Source organism: Pipistrellus hanaki (assembly GCF_964339955.1).
Source record: "Pipistrellus hanaki genome assembly, chromosome: 5".
Taxonomy (NCBI): Eukaryota; Metazoa; Chordata; class Mammalia; order Chiroptera; family Vespertilionidae; genus Pipistrellus; species Pipistrellus hanaki.
This window is the reverse complement of record NC_140507.1, coordinates 22,213,447-22,234,971: the sequence shown is the minus strand read 5'-3', so window position 1 is coordinate 22,234,971 and position 21,525 is coordinate 22,213,447. Positions and strand designations below refer to the sequence as shown.

The following is a 21,525-nucleotide window of genomic DNA, read 5'->3' as shown; positions in this document are numbered from 1 at the left end:
ATGGGTATTATCACCACTGCCTACAATCTTATCTTTTCCATTATGTCCATGTTAATACATACAACTATAGTTATGTATTCCTCTCTATGACTACATTACGGTATATATGAAACCAATCCCTTTCTGGTGGATATTTAGGTTAGCTTCATTTATCTTCAATTATAAACAATATAACAGTAAAAGCCCTTATATATACTTTGTGTGCATTCCTCTCACAGATTAAATGTGAAAGTACTGAGTAAAAGTACTTTAAACATCATTTAAAATTTTCAAAAGACAATGCTGGTGTTGGTTTAGAGTTAAAGTCATTTTTAGCCCTAACTAAGGGGTAAGGAGTGGTTGAGATTGGAGAGTGGCATCAAGAAATGAACTGTCCACTATTTGAGCCCTCTTCTTCAACAACCATACTCCTATCCTCCTAGTCCACCCGTAGTTGATTACCACAAAAATAATATTGCAAATGGAAGAGCTAGACCTTGCAGACCAAACATACTTCAGAATTCTAGCTGAAAAATTAACTCAGTCATGAATTTGGTACGAAAACAAAATGAGATAATACTTCTGGTTATATTTATGGGATTCTCCATTTGTTATTAAAAAACAAAGGAATTTTTATCCAAATATATTGACTAGTCTTTATTTAATTTTTTTTGGCATTTCTTGTTATTTTATATTCCCTCCCTTTCTCTTCCATAATTTTCTTTCTGTTTCTTATAGATTAATATGATGTTACTGTGTGAAGGCTATTTATGTTTCTAAGGTTTGGGTACTACTGAATGGAACTAAAGTTGAAAATCTAGGATCAAAATTGCAGTAAGGTATTGAGTAAAATATACTTGTGTTTATATAATAAATACAGCAAATGATTAAGAGTTTAGACTGCTTGGGCTTAAGTCCTGATTTCTCCATGCACTAGTTGGAGCAAAACATAACCTCTCTAAGCCTCTATCTCTTCATCTATTAAGATGAGGGTACTAATAAGTTATAGTTCTTTGCACAGAGTATGACACAAAATAAAGGTAATTGTTGTTACTTTTTCTAACATAATAGCCAATCCTACCCACTCTTAAAGTTCTACAGGGTGCTGCAATGCCCAAGACCACATAAACATCTGGGCAGCTAGTCTGTGAGTTGATAGTTATAAAATGGCTGAATCAGAATGAGTAAGTCCTTCATGAAAAGAAGCTAAGAGTTGGGCTCAGTTTTAAACTGTACTTTAGATGCAATACAACATATATATATATATATATATATATATATATATATATATATATACACCTAAGCAATTGGCCTACTGACCAACCAACCAACCAGCCAGTAGTTATGACATGCAATGCCACCAGGAGAAAGATGCTCAACACAGGAGCTGCCAAGCAACAGCAACTTTGCAGAGTGCTCTCTCACACTTGGGGACCACTAGGAGAATGTCAGACTGCCAGTTTTGGCCCTGATCCCTGCAGGCCAGGCTGAGGAACCCCACCTGCTGGAGGGACCCCGCTCACTCCACAGATGACCTTCAAGCCTCGGTGCTGCCCCAGGCACAGCTGGCCAGGAAGGGACTGTGAGAGGTTGGCTCCAGGGCATGTCCAGCCTGTCTCGCCCAGGCCTGCCCCACTGGCCACCTTCTAATCAATGTGCACAAATCCATGCACCAGGTCTCTCGTAGGTAATAAGAGGCCTGGTAGAAGCTTCTAGCTAACCTTTACTGGGCACTTACTCTGTGTCACAGTCTTTGAATAATTTTATAAGCAACTTCTCAGTGTGGGCTCACAATAATCCTATGCAGTAAGTGCTATTACTAGTATTATCCTTCCCATTTTACAGATGAACAAGTACAGAGTGTTTAATTAACTTGATCTAGGTCACACCCTTATTTGCTAAAATGGTACAGGCCTTCTGAACCCAGACCTTATGTTCTAACCACTATAGTAATTTAGAGACAATAGCAGAAAGAGGTCAATCACAGCTAGGACAAAAAGAAGAATTCAGATATGGCCAACCCATATCCTTCGAGCAACTTCTATGCACTAGACACTGTTCTAAGTGCTACCAATATGTATTAGGAAGGGTATTCTTTATGGCAAGCCAAGAAGTACATATTACTTGTACTACTTTTATGGATGGGACTTAGAGGTATTGAGCACCCACGGTCACAGCACTGTTAGTGGTAAAGTAAGTTTCCAAAGTATGTCCACAGATTCCAAGTCCCAAGTTTTCTCCCTAGGAATGCAGTAAGAATTCCAACACAAATGAGTTATTCTCATCACTCAGCAAATATTTATCAAGAACTTACTTGTGTCAGGCACCAGTGAACAACACAGACATGGCACAGAGATTATGTGGAGAGAGACACAGTGTATAAGGACAAGTGAATGAATTACATAATTAGCATTAATACAGAGCCCCAAAAATGTTCAATTGATTTGACAAGTTCACTTACAGTTAGTTTTAGGAAAATAATTCTAATTCCTAACCAAAAAAAAAAAAAAAAGAGGAAGATACTTGTTTCTCATGTATTTCACATTATTCTAGAAGACCTACCTATGAAGGGAGACTCCTGGGACTAATCAGGGAATTTAAGGAATTACTGAGTTGTGCAACTTCTCCACCTGTGATCAAAAGTACAAGATTGTGGTTAACAAAGAGCCGAGGCAAATTTTCAGCTTTTGCACAGACTTGCCCTGAGTTTAAGTAATAAGAAGAATTAAGGTTGTATCCTGCTCCTGGTTTTGAATCAAAACATTCACTGATTTCATCAGAAAGGACACCGTAAAGAAAGAGGAGGAAAACCGGTTAGGAGAAAAGTGACTGATCACAGCCCTTTTCTTTTGGAAGGCACAGTACCTTTTACGGATTAACATCTACTTACAGCAGTTTCAGAGCTTTGCAACTTAGTTTTCTTCTGAATAGATGTATTTTCAACTGTAATGCATAGGCTATTAGTGTTACAGGATATAACTCCCCCTTTGTAAATGTTTTATTCAACTATAATAAGCTATTTTTATCTTTGAAAATTTCTTATACCAATCAGATCTTTATTGTAGAAAAATTCCAAATACACATAAGCAAAATGAAAAACAAAAAAACAAAAACTAAATCAACTAATAAGTCTAGGGGTCAGAAATAACTTGCTAAAATTTTGGCAAGCATTTTTCTAGTCTCAACATTACATATCTATGTATCATTCCTAAATAACCTGGGCTCATATGGCTTGTAAGTTTCTATATTCACTTAATTGTGAATGTCCCCCATGTTATTAAATATACATCTGCACTATAATTTTTTTCCACTATAATTTTTAATAGTGTATTTAAAATGCACACAGGGTGGGGCAAAAGTGGGTTTACAGTTGTAAGTACACAAAACAGTTTATTCTTATGTTATTATTTATTAATGTACTATTTTCCATATGAACAACTGTAAACCTACTTTTGTCCCATCCTGCATATATCTCACCATTTGTTTACCCACTCCATATTCTTGGACATTAAGGATTTTTTTACACTTTTCACTATTGTAAGTAATCATATGAGGAACATACTTGGTTGTATATCTATTAATTAGTATAAATTTCTAGGAGTGGTGTTTCAGGGTAAGGATATATAAGGCTTTGACTGTACATATATCTTACTGGTTTCTTTTTCTTTTTACTTATTATTTCAAAATAAATACAGACTCACAAGAAGTTGCAAAAAATGGTACAAAGATGTTCCTTGTACCTATGCCCAATCTTTCCTCAATGATATCATTTATAATGCATTATCCTATATAATAAAAGGGCAATATGCAAATAGACCGAATGGTGGAACAACCTGTCGCTATGACACACACTGACCACCAGTGGGCAGATGCGCAACACAGGAGCTGTTCCCTGGTGGTCAGTGCACTCCCACAGTGGGCGCACCTCTTAGACAGAAGCCAGGCTGATGGCTGGCGCAATGGTGAGAGCCTCTCTTGCCTCAGCGGCAGCACTAAGGATATACTACTGCTGGCTTTCCGCCATCCCCCAAGAGCTCCCAGACTGTGAAAGGCTGAGGGCGCAGGCCAAGGTGAGGAACACCCATTCCCAGTGCGAGAATGTTGTGCACTGGGCCTCTAGGATAACTATAATACATTATAAGTAGAAAATTGACAATGACACAATAACCAGACTACAAACTTTACTTGGGTTTGACCAGCTGAATTATTTTTTAATATTAATAGAATGATAAGATGCACTCTTACTTTTCTACTTTCCCCTCTAAGATTCACTTTAGAACTTCCTTCTTATCTTCTGCAGAGGAGGGAACACAACTGCATTTACCAGGCTACTGTCTTTATTGAAAGAGGAAGAAATGCAAGTAAGAACCTCTCACTGAAACCTCTCCATGGTTTCTAGAGCAGAAAATGGGTTGGTTCTTCCCTTTTTTTGATTCTTTGCAGACATCCCAATTCCTTTGTGAACAGCTTTCCAAAGCCAGGGGTACCCCAAGACAAAATGAAGGACACGGAGTTGCACAATGAGAAAGTTCCTCATTTCTCCTCCACCCCTCTGATTCCATCATGGAGAAAGCCCAGCTTAGGGCTAGCCTTTCATGCCCCTCTAACATTGGCTAATCCTACCTTTGTAACAGATTGCTCAGGCCTCAAGTTCAGGTCTAGGCAGGCAGTCGCATTTAACTAAAATTCAATGGCATTTTACTATTTTAATTAAGTGTCCATTTACTTTTTGCCTTCAAATTGCAGCAAATTAAACTAGAGTTCCATTTACTGATAGATACAATTTTGTAAGAACACAACTTATTCATTTATAAACCGATTCAAAATCATTGATTAAGTAAGCATTAAGTAAGTGCCTGCCAGTCACTGTGGTAACTATGAAGGACAGAGCAGTGACAAGACACATAAGAGGCTTGTTCTCAGAGCTTACAGTCTGTTTGGGGGGAACCAGGCATTAAATAAATTATTATAACCTAATTACTGAATTATAACTGTGACACCTGTTATGAAGGAGAAGGGTAGGATTATAAACTAGTCATGAGAATCAAGAAAGACTTCCCTGTCCAACCAGTGTGGCTCCATGGTTAAGCATCGACCTAGGAACCAGGAGGTCACAGTTCAATTCGGGTCAGGGCACATGCCCGGGTTGTGAGTTCGATTCCCAGTCTGGGGCATGGAGGAGGCAGCCTATCAATGATTTTCTCTCATCATCGATATCTCTCTCTCTCTTTCATCAATAAAAATATTTTTTTAAAAAAAGAAAGGCTTTCCCAAGGAAGTGGCATGTAAGCTAAAATTTGCAGGGGAGGGGATGAAGAAAACAAAGGCGTGGTGAGGGGGGTGCCCAGAAGAGAGGAGGAGGAAGAGTGTAACTAGAAAGCAGGTTGTACACAGAAAGAAAAGAAAGAAAAACATGCACACATACGCTGTGGCCGAGAAGCATAAAGACAGCAAGCCAGTGGAACTGGAGTGAGTGGAGGAGTAGTGGGGAGATGAGGTATAAAGGCAGAAGAGGTGGGCCTGTTAGGTGAGAAGGAGAATCTAGATGTTATCCCATGGTCAATGGGAACCCACAGAAGGGTTTTGAACAGTGGAACAATAGGATCAGCTTTGCAATTTTTTTTTAAACATAAATCAAGATGCATTTGTAAAAACAAGCAGCAGAAGCTCATAAAAGTCACACAGGTATTATTTTTAAAGTACACTGTGTAATCGCTATGTAACAGGGCAAATGCCAACAGGAGTGTTGATGGGATGGGAGCAGCAGGGTGGGGGGTCGTCCTGGAGTCTGGGAAGACCTTTCTGTTTGTTTCTGAGGACTACTGCTCATCTGATTTGACGCCAAGGTAGCATTTGGATAAGCCAGGATAAAATCCCCATTCAAAACACGCCCCCTTCTTCAGAAGCTTCAAAAGAAAATTTCTCAAATTTCCACCAAGAGGAACCTCACATGTGGGTGGTGTTGAGGACCACCCACACCGTGTGATCTGAGAAGTGCGGGGAGACCACTCCTGTTCTGTGTGAACTGTCTCCGGCCCCCAGTGGCACCTAAGATGCTGCCATCACGACTCTGTTCTACTGAATCTTCCTTCAGTTACCAAATACGCTAGCACAGAGCAGCCCCCTGATTCCATCCCGCCTTCCTAGGATAGAATGCATTGTATCTGTTTTCTCAGGGATGGGAGGGTTGGAAGCTTTTTCAGACCAGTCACCATGGAGAGCATGGAGGGGCCAGGAGACTGGGCAGGGTCCAGAGAGTGACCATCAAAGGAGCCCAAGTTCCTTTGACGTCATCCCTTTGTTTGGGGCTGGTGTGATCAGCTGGTGTGCCAGCTATGGACATAGGTATAAAAGTGTGTGCATTTACACAGCAAAGGTATATGGATATGCTTAGGGCATGTTCATGACTTTATAACATGGGAAGCAAAAATGGAAAACAGCACAGGTCCTGGGATTTGACCCACCTGGGTTCAGATCACGAGCTCTGTAACCTAGGAAAGTCTCAGGACCTATCGTATGGGGCGGTTGGGAGGATGTAGAGATAATCTGTTTAAAGTCTTGGCACTGGTCCATGGCATACAGCAAGTGCCACACGAAAGTTACTGTTAGGGTGATGCCTGTGCTTGTCCCTGTGCAAGCATACGTGTGCATGTGCATGTAGATGCAGATCTGGGTGTCTAAGGAAGTGTGTTTAAGAACAAGAGAGGAAAGGAGGGAGAATGTTGCCCGCCCGTGCCCGCAGCAGTTCAGGCACCAGAGCAGACCTGTCAGGGGTGCGGGGACAGCTCCCAGAGAAAGGAGCTCAGCTTTGCCCAGTAGGAATGAGAAAGGGACAGCAAAGGGCCTCAGCCTGCCAGAGGCTTCCTGGTGAATCTATAAAAGTGGAGGGATGAGATAATGTTGAAGCGCAAAAAAAGCCCTCTATAAAAGGAGATTTTTTTTTTTTTAAAGGAGTTAAAAATGGTCTCAAAAATTGACACGTATCCAAATTAGGCCTCTAATTTGCTCCAACCTGAAGCTCTCCCCTATCTTGAGCTTCATTTATGTTTCCTTTTTCAGAACTGATTTGGAAGAACTTTGAGAAATGTGAACCACCACAATCTGTTCTCAGCCCTCTTGTCCCCCTCTTCAGATTTGCCCAGGGAGTTGTATCTAAGCGCTTGCTGCATCATAAAGATAGGCCGTCCTATGTTGAGGGAGAAGACCCAGGAAAAAGCAACACCCAGTCCTTATTCTAGGTTCTGCCCTTAACTCACTGGGCAACTTTAAGGAATCTCTTGATCTCTCTGAGCATAGCTGCTCCATCTGCAAAGGGCGTTGATTGGTCAATTTGGGTGATTATCTTTTGACTTCCTGACATACCAGAGGAGGGTTAGCCCCCTTCAAATATCTCTCCTCCCCTTAAAGCTATATCAACATATGACAGCGTAGTTAAGAGCGCAGACCACCTGCCTCCTGCTAGCTGTGACTCCTGGGATGACTTATTTAATCTGTGTCTCAGTTTTGTCCTTTGTAAAACAGGGTAAAGAAGAGAGTAGTGTGTCATTGAATTGTTAAAAGGATGAAATAAGTTGATAGAAGTGAAATATTTAAAACAGTGCTTGACACAGGTAAGGACTACTCTAGTTTTGAGTAATATTATTATGATTATTTACTTCATTAAATAATTTTGTAATTTTACATGAAATAATGTCATTGATAAATCAAAAAATAAAAGTATAAGCATTCTTTGGGGCTATGAACATTTTCTAGGGGGTTGGGGGAGAGCTGGGACCATTGCTTTTTCTTTTTTTAAACCTATTGTGCTTTGATTTTTAAAGGATGTGAATGTACTACCACAACACTATTTTTTTTTTTTAATTTAAAGAGATTGAACAAAAAGATCACCGAAATCCCTCTCAAATTTCTAAGTTCAAGAACTGGCTATGGTAATTAAGGAGCAGTACTTTTTTTCAGTGGCCAGCTTATCTTTGATATCAAAGCTACCATTCCTATGTTTGACCTTTTCAAGAACTTTTATAAAGGTTTAAAATAAGCACAATCACCCTCCTGTGTCTATAACTGAACGTGTTCCCACTTCTTGGTTAGGAGAGAAACTGAGAAAGGTGAAAACATAAACTGTAAATACTCAGCCTTCTGGGCTGACCTAAACTCTGCCCCTTAGAATCTTATCCCAGAAACTGACTCAGTTACATAAGAAAAGAACCTGTAGTTGAGAGTGATCTCAAAGAAAACCCCCGCTGCTGGCCGCCAGCGGTGAAAGGGTTAACTGGGCTGGGAAAGGCGATCCCTTGATATGAGTAAGAGTCAGAGTTGTTAAAGTTTTCAAAGCAGCCGCAGCGCAGCGGCAGTCAGCGTGGCTCCTGGCTCTTGGGGAGAGCGAGTTGGAGGGAGCCTGACGGAGCAGACCCAGACCAAGGATCAGGATCTGAACTCAGCTGGGGTTACAAGCTCAAGGTTAGTGGCTGCCGCGTACCTCCCCAGCGCTGACATCTTTGGAGAGTTGTCTCAGGAAGGCAAGGCGCCATCTCTCATCCTGGGGTCAGGTCTGTTCTGCTTCCTGGAGCGGCCACCCGCCCTTCTGCACAACCTCCAGGCTGCTGCCTTCACCCAGAGGGACAGCTGACCTATTCCCAGGAGGGTTTTCTAAAGGAAACTTTCTGGAACAGGAAGACTACACACACACACACACACACACACACACACACACACACACCGTATACTCTGCTCCGTCTGGTATTTGCGCAATCCAGAATTGCTATCTGCCTCAGTTGAAACTGAGAACAACTGTCAAAGTAACTAAACAGGCTGCTTGCCTTTATCTTGTGGGAGGAATACTGTCTCTGAGGCTATGGTCTCTGTATTTGAAAGCTGGTAGCTCGTCGCTTTTCTTGTACCTTGCTAGAACAAAGCGAAGGGGGAAGATGCACTGTGAAGGAAATATTTCTGCGTCTGCATGAGCTTCAGATAAACGTGCGCACGTAACCTTAACTTACCTGCATGTGCTGCGGTTGGTAAACTTTAACCCTAGGGAGGGAGGACCGGGAGGTAGTATAGTAGCAGCTCCACACAAACTGCATTCTGAGGGCGCTCTGAATGACAGTTGAGCCTGCAGGTCTGGAGGGGGAAAGGACCCCCTTGGAGCCTGGCTGGGAGAGGCGTGGGGAGGCCTCCTCGTAGGCCAGTGCTGTCTCCGTGCTCCCGCCTTGCACATGGGAGGCGATGAGTAAGTTGTCGCTGAGCTGAATGCTCCCTCGGCTCCTCCCGCAGCGGGAGCCGGTCCTGTACCTGCCAGCACTGAATCAGAATGAGTCACTGAAACTTGGGTGCTGGCACAAGTGCTCACACACTGCCTGGTGAGACGCTGCCTCCAAGTAGGTGGGATCTCTCTCCCAGTGCTCACATTTCTCCTCTCTTCCCCTCTCCCTCACACAGGCAGGAGGTGGGACTCGCTCTCGGGAGCTTGCCTCTGCTCCCTTGGCTTGGCTGACCCTACCATGCGGACTCTGGCGCTCCGGGTCGGGACTCGAGTTTTAAAATAAGATGGATGATTTGACGTTACTTGATCTCCTGGAGTGCCCCGTGTGCTTGGAAAAGCTCGATGTCACAGCCAAGGTCCTCCCTTGCCAGCACACCTTCTGCAAACCATGTCTCCAGAGGATCTCCAAGGCCCACAAGGGGCTGCGGTGCCCCGAGTGCCGAACCCTGGTGTTTGGCAGCATCGAGGCGCTGCCCGCCAACCTGCTGCTCGTGCGCCTCCTGGACGGCGTGCGCTCGGGCCCGGGCTCCGGCAGAGGGGGCTCCTTCCGCAGGCCCGGCGTGCTGGCCCTGCAGGACGGCAGAAAGAGCAGGACTCAGCCCAGAGGCCTGCAGGCCAGCCCGTTCCGGCTCGTGCCCAACATCAGAATCCACATGGATGGGGTAAGAGAGATCTCCTTTGTTCCTATCCTGTCCACCTGGAGGTTGCATTTGTGTGTGCCAGCGGTGAGGGTTTATCACTTTCAGTTACGTGTCAAAGGAGGTGCCGCCAGGGTTCCCGAGAGAGAAGTTTCTGTGGGCAGGGATCCTCCGACTGAAGTTTGGTGGGGTCCTGACCTATCGAATCCTTCCTGTGATTCTTAGAATTGTGACAGCGTCCCAGTTCCTTGTGCAGACGGTTAGCAGGATAAGGAAAGCCTTCTTGATTATATTTTTGGTCTTTTTCACTTCGGCCCTGAGGCCAACCCGGTGCATGGAAAAATGCACGAAGGACGGGAAAGAGAGGGAAAACAAATCCAACTGCTTGTTGCTTTGGGGGGTCTCTGAGAAATTTCCAAACGTCAGGTTCTGTTTGAATGCTGCCCAAATCCATCTTCCTGCCTCAACCCCCACCCAGGCATACAGTGCTGTTATGACAGTGTTCATTCACAATCCACTCAAAGCTATTATGGCTTGTGCAGGCCCGGAGGTGGTGCAGGAGGGAGCGTCTGTGTGGGTGGACTGATTGACAGGAAGGCTGGCTGGGGAGTACAATACACAAAAAATGCACATCGGTGGCTGCAGTATAAAAGCAAACGGAGCCAGTAGAGCCATGTAGGATATGGCCCAAGGATGCTTTTGGTGTTTGGACAGCGGGGCCACTCTGTCGAGCGGGGCAAGCACATCCCAGGGACTGTGTCCCACCTGGCGGGGAGCCTTGTTGAGAGAAGCTGTGCGAAGGCACCTCTCTCGAGAAGCATGTGGTCCTTGCCAGTCCGGCAGGATAATCTGCACTGTCACCCCAGGAGTTGGTGTGCCAGAGTGGACTTGGCAAGCTGCGGCCCGAGTCGCTGGCATACTTAGAAAGTCAAAGCTGCATGCTGTGATGTCTTACCTACAGCAAACTTTAATAATGGCCTCAGAGTCCCAGGACTCCCTGCGGGGAAGAGTAGCTGTAGGAAGGAGTATCTTCCAGATTTCTTCCCAGCAGAGAGCAGGCTTAAGATGTGCATTCAGTTTTCTAAAATATTTCTTGAAACAGCTCACCCCTCCTTTGCTTCCCCGCACCTCCAAGCCCCCGGGCAGTAGAAGAGTGTGGGAGCATTCAGAAGTATGAGCGGGAAGAAGTGGGCACTGGCATGAACTCATCCCTGCAGACTTTTCATCGCCATGGTGCCGGTGTGTGTGAGCCACATTCCAGAAGAGGGCTTGGTACCCTTCTTTGAGGCTCCCTCCTAGGCCTCGCCATCAGTCAGAATCCACAGGCTGGGGAGAGGCGGGTGGGGTGGTTTAGAGAGAATCTCATAGAGAATGGGCTCTATCTCCAGCCGCAAATCTCCCTTTGAATTCCCAAGACCCAGCAAGCTCTCCCCTCCCCCATGCTGCTGCAGAGTCGGACTTGCCTCTTGGCAGAGCGTCATTGCTCACTAAGAACATGTTAGAAACTGAAAGGAGACCAGTCCCTTATCGGTGCTGAATGTGTTTGTTCATGTTTTTTGTCTTTTTCCATGTGGTTATATTGCTAAGAAAAGGTAGCAGCGAATGGATCCACAGCTCCTCCTGGCAGAGGGAGTTGTGGGGATCAGGGCTGGTCCTGCGTAAGAGACAGCCGCTAAGATACTGCATGTCCCTGGAACTCTTTCACAGGGACTTGTAACACCAGAGCAAGGTGCCAGTGATGGCCCCTCCCCCGAGTCTCACCAGACCAAGTCCTGTCCATGAGACTGAAACAAGGAACCAAACCCTTTCAGCAAGGACCTGGCTTCTTAAGGATGCAAGAGGGCAGAGCTGGCAGCCACCACACCCACCCCTGTTCTTCGTTTTCTTGAGCTCGCCTTTCCTACCTTTGCCACACCTCATCCCTGTAGCCTCTCTCAATAGGGACATGAACAGGCTCATTCCTGCATGTAACGATGGCTGTCATTCTGCAAACTATTCTCCCAAAATACAGCTTTCTTTCCTGTAAGTGTGAGAGCAGCTGCGCCTCCCTTAGTTCAGAGAATGGAGGATGGTTGAGCTGCCACACTCTGTTCTGAGAGTCAGCAGTGTGGGCTTGCATCCTCACCAAGGAGATTCATCCTCTGGCCTCAGTTTACCCAATCTAGGCTCAACAATGAATAATACTCACTACCCACCTGCTTCCACATACTCAGGTCACCTTAGAAAACATTTGCTATGGAATGCCTATGCATTACATGAAATGCAAAGCAACGTTTTTATCATTAATTTAAACTTGCTGTGTGACTTTGGGCAAGCCACTTAAGTTTGCTGGGTCTCAATTTAAATTTCTGTAAAATAGGAAAATGCATTGTAAACACAGAGAGCTATCCTATTTCCTAACTAATTGGTGTTTACCAAGCACTTGGAGATCCTTAGATGAAAGGCATTTGGAAGATTGTTATCATAGAAAACATTATTATTGACTGTTTATGGTGCCCTGCTGTGCATGAGGCATTCTACAAAACACAGAAGGAGTGACAGCCCAAGCTGGAGAGCATAATAAGTGTTGTTATTGAAGTTGAGTCTATGATGAGTCCAGGCCAGGATGATACTAAGTATAAAGTACTCCTCTACGGGGACATAAATGACCTGTTGTCACAGGGTACCACTTTGTAAAACACCTCTTTCAGAGGACCTCATGTGAGCCCGGCACTCTGAAGGAGCAAGTTTCACTTCCTGTCTGTGAGCTTTCCAAGCCGGAAGTCTTCCCCACTCAATCGAGTGAACATAGGGTCCTCTAATGAACAAGCTCATCAAGAACTTTTTTTTGGTGCTCCTGTGCCAGCCAGCATGCGAGGGTGGAACCAGCAGTCGCACTTCATGGTGCCAGCCGAAGACAGAAAAAAAATGGCCCATTGTGCCTACCTGTCTAAAACTCTCCCAAGCCTATTGTGTAAAAAGGAAACTTGAGAAATGGCTGTAGGTTTCTATAGCATGCAATTATTTCAGACCAGCAGGTAAGATCAACAGACTCCTGGGAGGCCTGGACTGGCAATCCCACTGGTTCTTATTCCTTCCCAGACTGCCATCAAGCCAAAGGTCCTTTGCAAGCCTTGGAGAAGATTTTGGGCTCCTGAGTAGCTGATCTCTCCCTCCTCACTCTGATACCCTTTCTTAGTATTTCTGAACTGAGATGGGCAATAAGGCGATGAAGCTAAGTGTTTGCGAGCTTAGGTTTGAAGATATCAGTATTCAAATCTTGCTTCTTCTCCTCAATAGTGTAATTCCAGTGAGTCACATAAACCACAGGGCCTCCAATTCTCCATCCGTAAATTGGAGGTAATAGTAATACCTGCTTCAGAGTGTTGTTGTGAGAAATAAATGAGATGATTCATGTCACTTAGCTCTCAGCACAGTGACGGCTCAGATGAAGTGCTCAATAAGTGTTACCTGCTTTTGTTTTTGAAGTGACTCAACACTTTCCACTCTAAATTACACGCCCTCTTTCACCCCCTAAGTGTTAACGAGGTGTCTTCCAGAGATGGTTCTTGGTACCCTGACTTCTGGCTTATGTTGTCTCCAAATGAGCCGTGGCCATGAATCAGGTGTGTGATGCTTCCTGAAAGTGCTGACTTGGCAGCTCACTTCCAAGACCCTTCAGGAGCTAGGAGTTGATTCTAGGAGGAAACTTGCCAACTAACATCACTTATGCAAACAGCAAGCTCAACACCATATGCAGGGCAAGACCCTGGTCCCCTTCCCAGCATCACCCATTCTTCATGAACTTTCTTCTTTCCTTTCCCCTGCTTCTCACTACCCGCAACACAGAGGTTGCCGCCCTGGGTCTGGCAGGGCCGGACTTTCTCCCTGCTTTGTTAAGCAGCATGCCAACCACACACATTCCTGTCTCACTCGCCCTATCTCAATGAGAACACACCTGCCACCTCCAGCACACAGACCAGGTGCCTGTCGCCCAGAAACTTTTCAGCTGGTGTTGGCAAGCAACCGAGGGGAATAATGAGGTCAGAGAGCACATGGGGGAGTTGGGACTGGTAGAAACCAGAAGGAAACCAGCCCCCATTTCTGAGTCTCAGCTGTTGTGTCCTGCAGCAAAGCTGTGACACAGACAGTGGTTTTTGCTACATTTGCAAAGGGGATGAAACCATCCCAAGCCCCTAAAAACAGCAGGCAGGTGCCACCTGGGTCAGCAAGGACCGGATGGGGCAGATGGAGGGAGACAAAGGAGGGAACTGGGGTTGAGAATTCAGGAGACACTGATGGCTCTCCAGCTTCACACACATTTGCAAACCTTTTGAAAGACCACATGGCCCCATATTGGCTCTGCCCCCAAAATCTCTTGGCATACCTCCTTGCTAATTAAAACTCCCTCCCTTTAATTCCTTACTGTAGTGTTTAAGATTGTGGTCAAATGGAGCTGGGTCCGTGCTGGGATTCAGTTATTTGCTAGCTGTGAGGCCTTAGGCAAGTCACTCACCCTCCTCAACCTTCTGTTTCCATTTTTGAATACTGAAAATAACAATAGCGTCATATATCAGAAGGCTATTGTAAGATTACAATGAGATAATGTGTGTAAAAAGCTTAGTACACGTGCCTGGTACATAATAGATGCTAATAAATGTTAGCAACAGCAAATAACAATAACAATAGAGGAGGAAGTCTGCTGGCATTGGATCTGGAGTTCTTTGCACCCACATATAAGCATGCAGATATCGCCATTAAAATCTTAAGGAAAGGGAAAAGCAAGCGTAAAGGGAGTCCTCAAAAGGACAAAACTGTAGTGATGGGAAATTGTGGTTTTCAGTGGTTGCCAGGTGTTATGTGTTAGGAGAGGATGTAACTCTAAAGGGGCAGCATCAGGGAGACTTGTGGGGTGATGAAACTATTCTTATTTGTGGTGGCAGCTAATTGAATCTACCTATGTGTTAAAATTCATAGATATATGCCAGAGGAGAAAAGTCCATTTTACTGCATGTCATGTTAAAAATTATTTTTAAAAGGGAGCTCATGTGCATTTCCTTTCGTCTCTGCCTGCTTTTTACCTAGCCCACCGATTTCCTTTCGTCTCTGTGGGAATTGGACCAATGCTATTTCTGAGAAGGACTTTGCCATCATTTACACGGTCAGGGTCATCCCTGTACGTGGGCTCCTTTCTGTATTAGCAAGCCATTCTGTTCCCTGCTTCAGCTTCCCCATCAGTTAAAGGTATCCTGCCAAACAGTGGACGAACACAACAGCTCATTCCCCAGGGGATGGCCTAGACCAGTGGTCGGCAAACTCATTCATCAACAGAGCCAAATATCAATAGTACAACCATTGAAATTTCTTTTGAGAGCCAAATTTTTTAAACTTAAACTTCTTCTAACACCACTTCTTCAAAATAGACTCGTCCAGGCCATGGTATTTTGTGGAAGAGCTACACTCAAGGGGCCAAAGAGCCACATGTGGCTCATCAGCTGCAGTTTGCCGACCGCTGGCCTAGTCAGGCGAGTAGGGCAGAAGGTTCTCCTTACTCAACCTTAATTATCCACGATGTGCACCCTAAGGCAGTAGGCAGTGCATGTTTTTTGTGTTGTTTTCACTTCCTCTTATAAAAGGTTGCATGCCACATGTCCCTTCATACTCTAAAGAGATTATGGAATGAGGGAAAGTGCTTGTTTCACCCTTGACTGGAGAAGAGCATCCTCATCCACCCCTTTTAGATGCCATTGCATACTTTTGAGCTTAGCTGGGACCAGCTCAATTATAGCTCTCTTCAGTGTCTTCATCTTCTCTCTTTCTCTCTCATTTTAATTCAAGCTTACATATTAGACCAGTCTTTTCATGAGTGTATACTGTATGCTACTAATGGATGTTCCATAGAGCTCCATGGTCAAGAATAAAACAGACTTAAATATCATTATTTCTTTTTGCTGTAGGACTTTACAGAACTTTTAGTATGACTTGTGAATGTCTAAGTGGTAAATTATAATAAGAAATGTTCCCAAATTTCTATGGCAGTGGCACCCCCCCCACCCCCTTTTCTTATTAGCATCTTGAGTAATACTAATTGTCCATGAAATAAACTTTGGGAAATGTTGTCTCATACTAATGCAGAGATAGCTGAGCCCCAAAGAGAACCCCTATTGTAGTTACAGATATTGACTCATTCCAAGAGGAGGTTTCGATAAGTTCCTGCCATTAGAAGATATTTTTGTAAAACTGTTTGAAACTCCTTATCCTACCTTCTGCAGTATTTATTTAGCTCCCATAAGTAGTTTCTGGCCATAGGCAATGTGGGAATCTACACAGCAAGATCAAGATTCTCACCTTCCAATGCTTATGTCTAATGGTAAAAACAGTCAGTATACATCCATGTATATATACACACATAGATGTGCACATACATGCATATTATATATGTATATATATATATGTATATATATATATTTGACTTAAAGATATTATCCATTGTAAGATACATTATTTAGTTATAGCTCTTAAGGGAAAAAAGAAACACTATCATGTTAGATATTCACTGTAAGATACATCCAATTTTAGAAGCAGTAAGATATGAAAAAAGAAGTGTCTTACTAAAGAGTACATATTGGCTGATTCCATTTATATAAAATTTTAGAAATGGCAAAACTATAAGCTATAGTGATTTGGGAGGTAATGCAAATGTTTTCTATGATGGTACATAGGTCTGTCTAAATTCATCAAACTGTGCACTTAAAAAGAGTGCATTTTTGTGTGTAAATTGCAACTCAATAAGGTTCATGAAGACAAAGAAGTCTTAGACTATAGAAACGATGATCAATGAAAATGTCAGACAGTTTGAGGGAATTTTCTTGGCCAATGAAAAGAAACTTCCTAGGAAAAAAAATAGGTGTTTTAATGGTCAGGAAGGACATGGTCAAAGGACAAAGCGGCAGGGTCCATTCTGGACACGTGGGTGCCAGGAAAGGCAGGACAGGACCTGTCCAACAGAATGACGGCTGGAAGAGAGGGAAAAGGAAACAGAGAAGAGACTGGTGACTGGACACTTGCTTCAAAACCACCACTAAGATGGCACATGTCAATTACTGTAATAGTCTCTCCACAGCTCATTGGTCACATATCATCACATGGCGCATGGGCTGTATTTACCTGATGGATGCCATGCAGCCAAACAAGGTATTTCTGCTCCACATGGATGGCTAGGTAAGTGAGGAGCAGTCCACTTCACTGGCAGACAGTCATTCTTTTCCATCAAAATGGTCAGGTGTCCAGCTCACATGCAGGGACACCAGCCAGCAATTCCAAAGTAAGTGGTAAAACACAAGAAAGCAAAGACAACCCCATTCTACATGAGCAGCTTCCTGCAACTTCGATCAGTGTCAGCCCCCAGGGTCACATGACTCCAGATCCCCAGCTCAGAAGCCAGGGCATTCAATGGACTGCACCTAAACACTTGCTCTGTGCTAGGCTCTGTCTTGAAAGCTCACACCATCAAAAGCTCATTCCAGAGATGCTCACGGGCTGAGACTCCAGGACTCAAATAGTAGCTGAGTTCATCTCGGAGCTCTCTCATTTCTCCAGTCTTTTTTACAAGCACAAGAAGAACAGGCAAGTTGTCTTATCTCTCAATACTGTGCTCGGAGCACCCAGCCTACAGCTTGGCTCCTATCAGGAGCCTTAAAATATTTTTGGAATGGGTGAATAAATACATTGTACACTTCCTGGCATCACGGAATGACTCCTCCTGATACAGAAAAGATCACTTCCTGAGTCAGGCCATTACAGAGCTGTGTGAGGAGTGTGTTATATTAGGCATAAAGTCATGTGGAGACGGAAATAGTCTAGATGTGGGTTACCCAACCATGTACCTTTTTTTGTGACAAAGAGTACTCTCCTGAAAACTCAGTGGACAGGTTCAAAACCACTTAGCTCAGGAGTTGCTAACCCTTAGAAGATAGGAAATGGCATTCCATAGATGGCTAAACTTCTGCATCCGACACCACAGATTTCACGTGCTTCTTTAATCTCGGGTGGGAAACACTTGATCTTGACTTAATTGACACTTAGTCACACAGATACCAGTGACAGAAAGGAAGAGTCTCTAAAAGATTTTGCTGTTAACTTAGGCGCTAAATTGACCTGACCTCCTATATGAAGGGAAGACAGCATTTCAGGTAGGAACGTAGCCCCTATACCTCTCATGCTGCCAAACCTACATCATATCTGTCTATTATAACACACAGCGCCTATTTGTCATTTTAGCCTTCTCTTTGTGTACAGTTCAGTGCATTAAGTACCTGTACATTGTTGTGCAAGTCTCATCACTCTCCATCTCTAGAACTTTTTCACCATCCAGTCCTGACTCTCTGTACCCATGAAACAATAACCCTACCCCCACCATTGTCCCCGTAGAAAACTTCTTTCTGGATAAGGGAAATCGTGTCTTAGTGTCATGTTTCAAACATGTATTCCAATGTTCTGCTGCTTCTGACCTTAGACTTCCAGGAATCGCAATAAGCAAGATAACACTACGGTTCAGAACAAAGGCTCTCTGGCTGTGTGTCCTGGCCGTGTGCTTCTGGGCAAGTTAGGGAGCAGCTCTGGCCATCCTTGCTGTGAAATGGAAAGAGTAAGCTCACCTCCCAGGGTTACGGGGAGGATCTGATGAGGTGATACCTGTGAAGACAGGATCTGGACAAAGCAAGCTCCTAGTGAAGGTTAACTGTCTGCCTGCACTCACCCAGGTCAGCTAAGCTTTTAAATTCCCAACACACAGACTGGGCAGCTGCTTTACTGCATGCAGACGTGGGGGTAAGAGTGACCAGGGCATCATTCAGAGCATAAATCAAAAGCATTCTTGTAAGGTTCTTAGCACAGACCAGGACACTGTCAGCTCAGTGGCAATAAATGTGGGGCAACTTTATTTTCATTTTTGGTATCGCATTCTTTCATCAGGCTTGTACAGGATACCTTTCATGTGTAAGGCCCTGTGCTGGGTTCCAAGGAAGAACAAAAGCAAGTAATATATGGCCCTTGTCCTTAAAGAGCCCCTGGTCTTTTGGGAGACAGCCACATAGACTAGTAATTATGATGCTCTTGATAAATCTTAAACAAAGATGTACTGTGCGTCAGGCACTGTGTCAAGCATTTTACCTACAGAATCTTGCTTCACTCCTGCAACCCACTGAGGTGGGTGCTATTGTTTTCTCTACACATAAGAAGTCTGTGCTCAATAATGTTACAGCTCAAAATGTAAACGTTCCTGTATTTGTGTTTAGGGTAATTATTTGAGGTTGCAATTTTTAAACATGCAGATTTTAAACGTGAGTCCTATCATGCAGGCACTCACAGAAACCCATGGCCCTGATGTCTGCAAACCTCAGAATGACTGAGAGTCCTGGCATTGTGGTCGTGATGCTGCTAGTTTGGGGAAATGGGCCTTTCAGCCTCCACTCCAAGGCACAACATAGAGAGTCAGGAGAAGAGGTGTGAGAACTTGGATCACTCGCTGTTAGCCTTTCCAAACAGGCTAATAGGAAAACTGTTATAAGAGATGGGAGAAATAGGCAGACACCTCCACGGGAGCCTGAAACAAACCACCCCAGAGGAGGGTGTCAGCCAGACTGCCCGCATTAGAGAAGGTGAGAATGAAACCATCCATCTAACAGGGACACTGGCCCACATGGCTGACATCCACCTATCCTCAGGTCTCAGTGTAGCCTTTGCCTCTCCAGGAAGTCAGTCCTCTGTCCCACTTCCCAAGCCGGGGGCCATAGCTCCTCCTCGAGTTCCCAGAGTCCCCAGTGCTACCCCCTGGCCTTCACAGCACGCATAAGCTCCATGTGATTAAGGAGGTGTTGTTTCTCCTCTGTACTTGGCATAGTACCTGAGCAGCCAGCGTTCAGCAAATGTTTAATTATTGAATGCATCACATCCCCTGTATTGTAAGAAACTGTAATTAATTAAATAGAGCAGCTTCATGGCTCAAGAGCTCCTGGTGTCTCTCCTGAGGCAGAGGAAGGGAGACAGACCGGCCATTTTGTCCCCAGGATCCCTTCCAACCCCTGTCCTGTGGACAAGGGTGTTTCTTGACTTAAGGCCAGGTGTGTTAGCAAAGGCATGTACGTGCTCGCAGGGGATTCAGAGGTAATTGGGAGGTGAAAAAAAAAGAAGTCAAACCAGAATGCAAAACACCACCGGCGGACTGGCATGCCACAGCCCTCCGAGCAGGTTGCCCTGGTTTTGCAGAATTAAGGACAATATCGGCACACACAGACAAGTATTTTAATTGGTTGCCAAGGCAATGCAGCCAACTCAGTGGCATGGAGCAGGAACAGAACTCGGCAGAGCTGTGTTCAGGAAGGGTGTTCGGCTGTGATATTAACAAGCCACCTGGGTATGAGAAAGACAAGGCTACAGTAAAACTTGTTGGGGACTTCTGCTTAATAAACAGGCATGGCAGAGACATGGAGGGACAGAAGAAAAAACTGCCCTTCCTAAGCTGTCTGGAGAAGCAGGAGAGATCGCCTTCTGGATTTCAACTGTCTCTTTGGAGTGGTTCCATGTTTGAAGGAAGGAATAGGGTGATTGAAAGATGGAAGGAGATGGCAGGGTTCTCTTCCTCTTGAGAGATTATAACAAGGATCTAGGATGCAGAAGCATGAATTTTAGCAAAAAGAACATTTCCCATCTCCCCCTTATACTTCCCTTTGTATTGGAAAAAAAATAGCAATTAAACCTTTTTTTGTTTTGTTTTTGTTTCATGAAATTTTGAAACACTAGGATTTTTTCCCCATAATTATAAAACTTTGTGGTTAAGACATGTCTTGGATTTCCTAACTTCTCCATGCCACTTTGTATCCCAAGGCCTAAAGAATCTTACTTCATCACCTGATGTGTTTGTCCTGGTTGCTTGGACAAGGAGGGAGGGACCAGGAAAAGAAGAAGAGGGAGAAGAGATGGACAGGGTTATTAATCAACACCTTAATAACCACTACCATCACATGGCAACACCATGTGCCAGATACTGGGTCAAATAAGCTAGGTGTTTTTGAATCCTCCCAACAACGCTTGGAGGTCCGAGGTATTATCCTACTTGATAGATGAAGAAACTGCTAAGAAGTGGCAGAGCCAAGATTTGAACCAGGTCTACCTGCATCCAGAGTTTGAGCTCTTAACTAGGTCAGTCAGGGTTAAGACATACCCATTGTTCCCTTGGAGCCACATGGAGCCCTGCACCATCTGCCATCACCAGTGAGTTCCCATTGACTCCAATGCCACCCTTCTAATGTTGATACATTTCTGGAGCATGATATAATCCATAGCCATTCCAGCTCCATGTTAATGATAAGGCTACGTCTTAACTAGATACTACCTCATCAGAAATTTAAGGATTTAGTACAAGTGAGTCTAGGTGACTAGATGGAAACTGGAGAGAAGGGAAATGGAGACAGAGAGAAGAGGAGGGTAGGGCAGGGGAAAGGCAGAAAAGGCACATGAAAGATCTAGATGGGCAACAGAAACCAAGAAGGAAGAAGGAGGAAGGGAGGTGAGCTGTTGGGGGAAACAAGTGTGCAAGGGGGACGGGGGAGACATGGCCAGCTCTGATCCAGAACTTGTCTGCTTTTCCTGAAATGTAAACAGAGTCAGGAT

The 21,525-nt window shown here is 44.4% G+C and overlaps 2 protein-coding genes across 8 annotated transcripts in view; one reads left to right on the top strand and one right to left on the bottom strand.

Annotated features, from left to right (window-relative positions):
- GRXCR2 (glutaredoxin and cysteine rich domain containing 2) overlaps positions 1–21,525 on the bottom strand; it is a 166,839-nt gene that overhangs the window by 40,275 nt on the left and 105,039 nt on the right. The window contains exons 1-2 of one of the 5 annotated variants that reach the window (XM_084883177.1): positions 8,976–9,264; positions 2,542–2,609 (exon numbers count right to left, since the gene is read on the bottom strand). The exons of 1 other annotated variant lie outside the window; for it this stretch is intronic. Coding sequence is in view for 1 of the 4 variants with exons in the window: in XM_084883175.1 (XP_084739301.1) it covers positions 8,456–8,507 (52 nt within the window). In the remaining 3 variants the exon portion in view is untranslated. Of the gene's footprint in view, positions 1–2,541; positions 2,610–8,455; positions 8,592–8,975; positions 9,420–21,525 lie in introns of those variants that run through there. 3 more of the 5 variants (XM_084883176.1, XM_084883178.1, XM_084883175.1) reach the window with 3 other exon arrangements.
- Positions 9,409–21,525, top strand: part of SH3RF2 (SH3 domain containing ring finger 2) — a 104,583-nt gene continuing 92,466 nt past the window's right edge. For all 3 annotated transcript variants that reach the window (XR_014794970.1, XR_014794971.1, XM_084883165.1), the window contains exon 1: positions 9,409–9,900. Coding sequence is in view for 1 of the 3 variants with exons in the window: in XM_084883165.1 (XP_084739291.1) it covers positions 9,523–9,900 (378 nt within the window). In the remaining 2 variants the exon portion in view is untranslated. The remainder of the gene's footprint in view (positions 9,901–21,525) is intronic.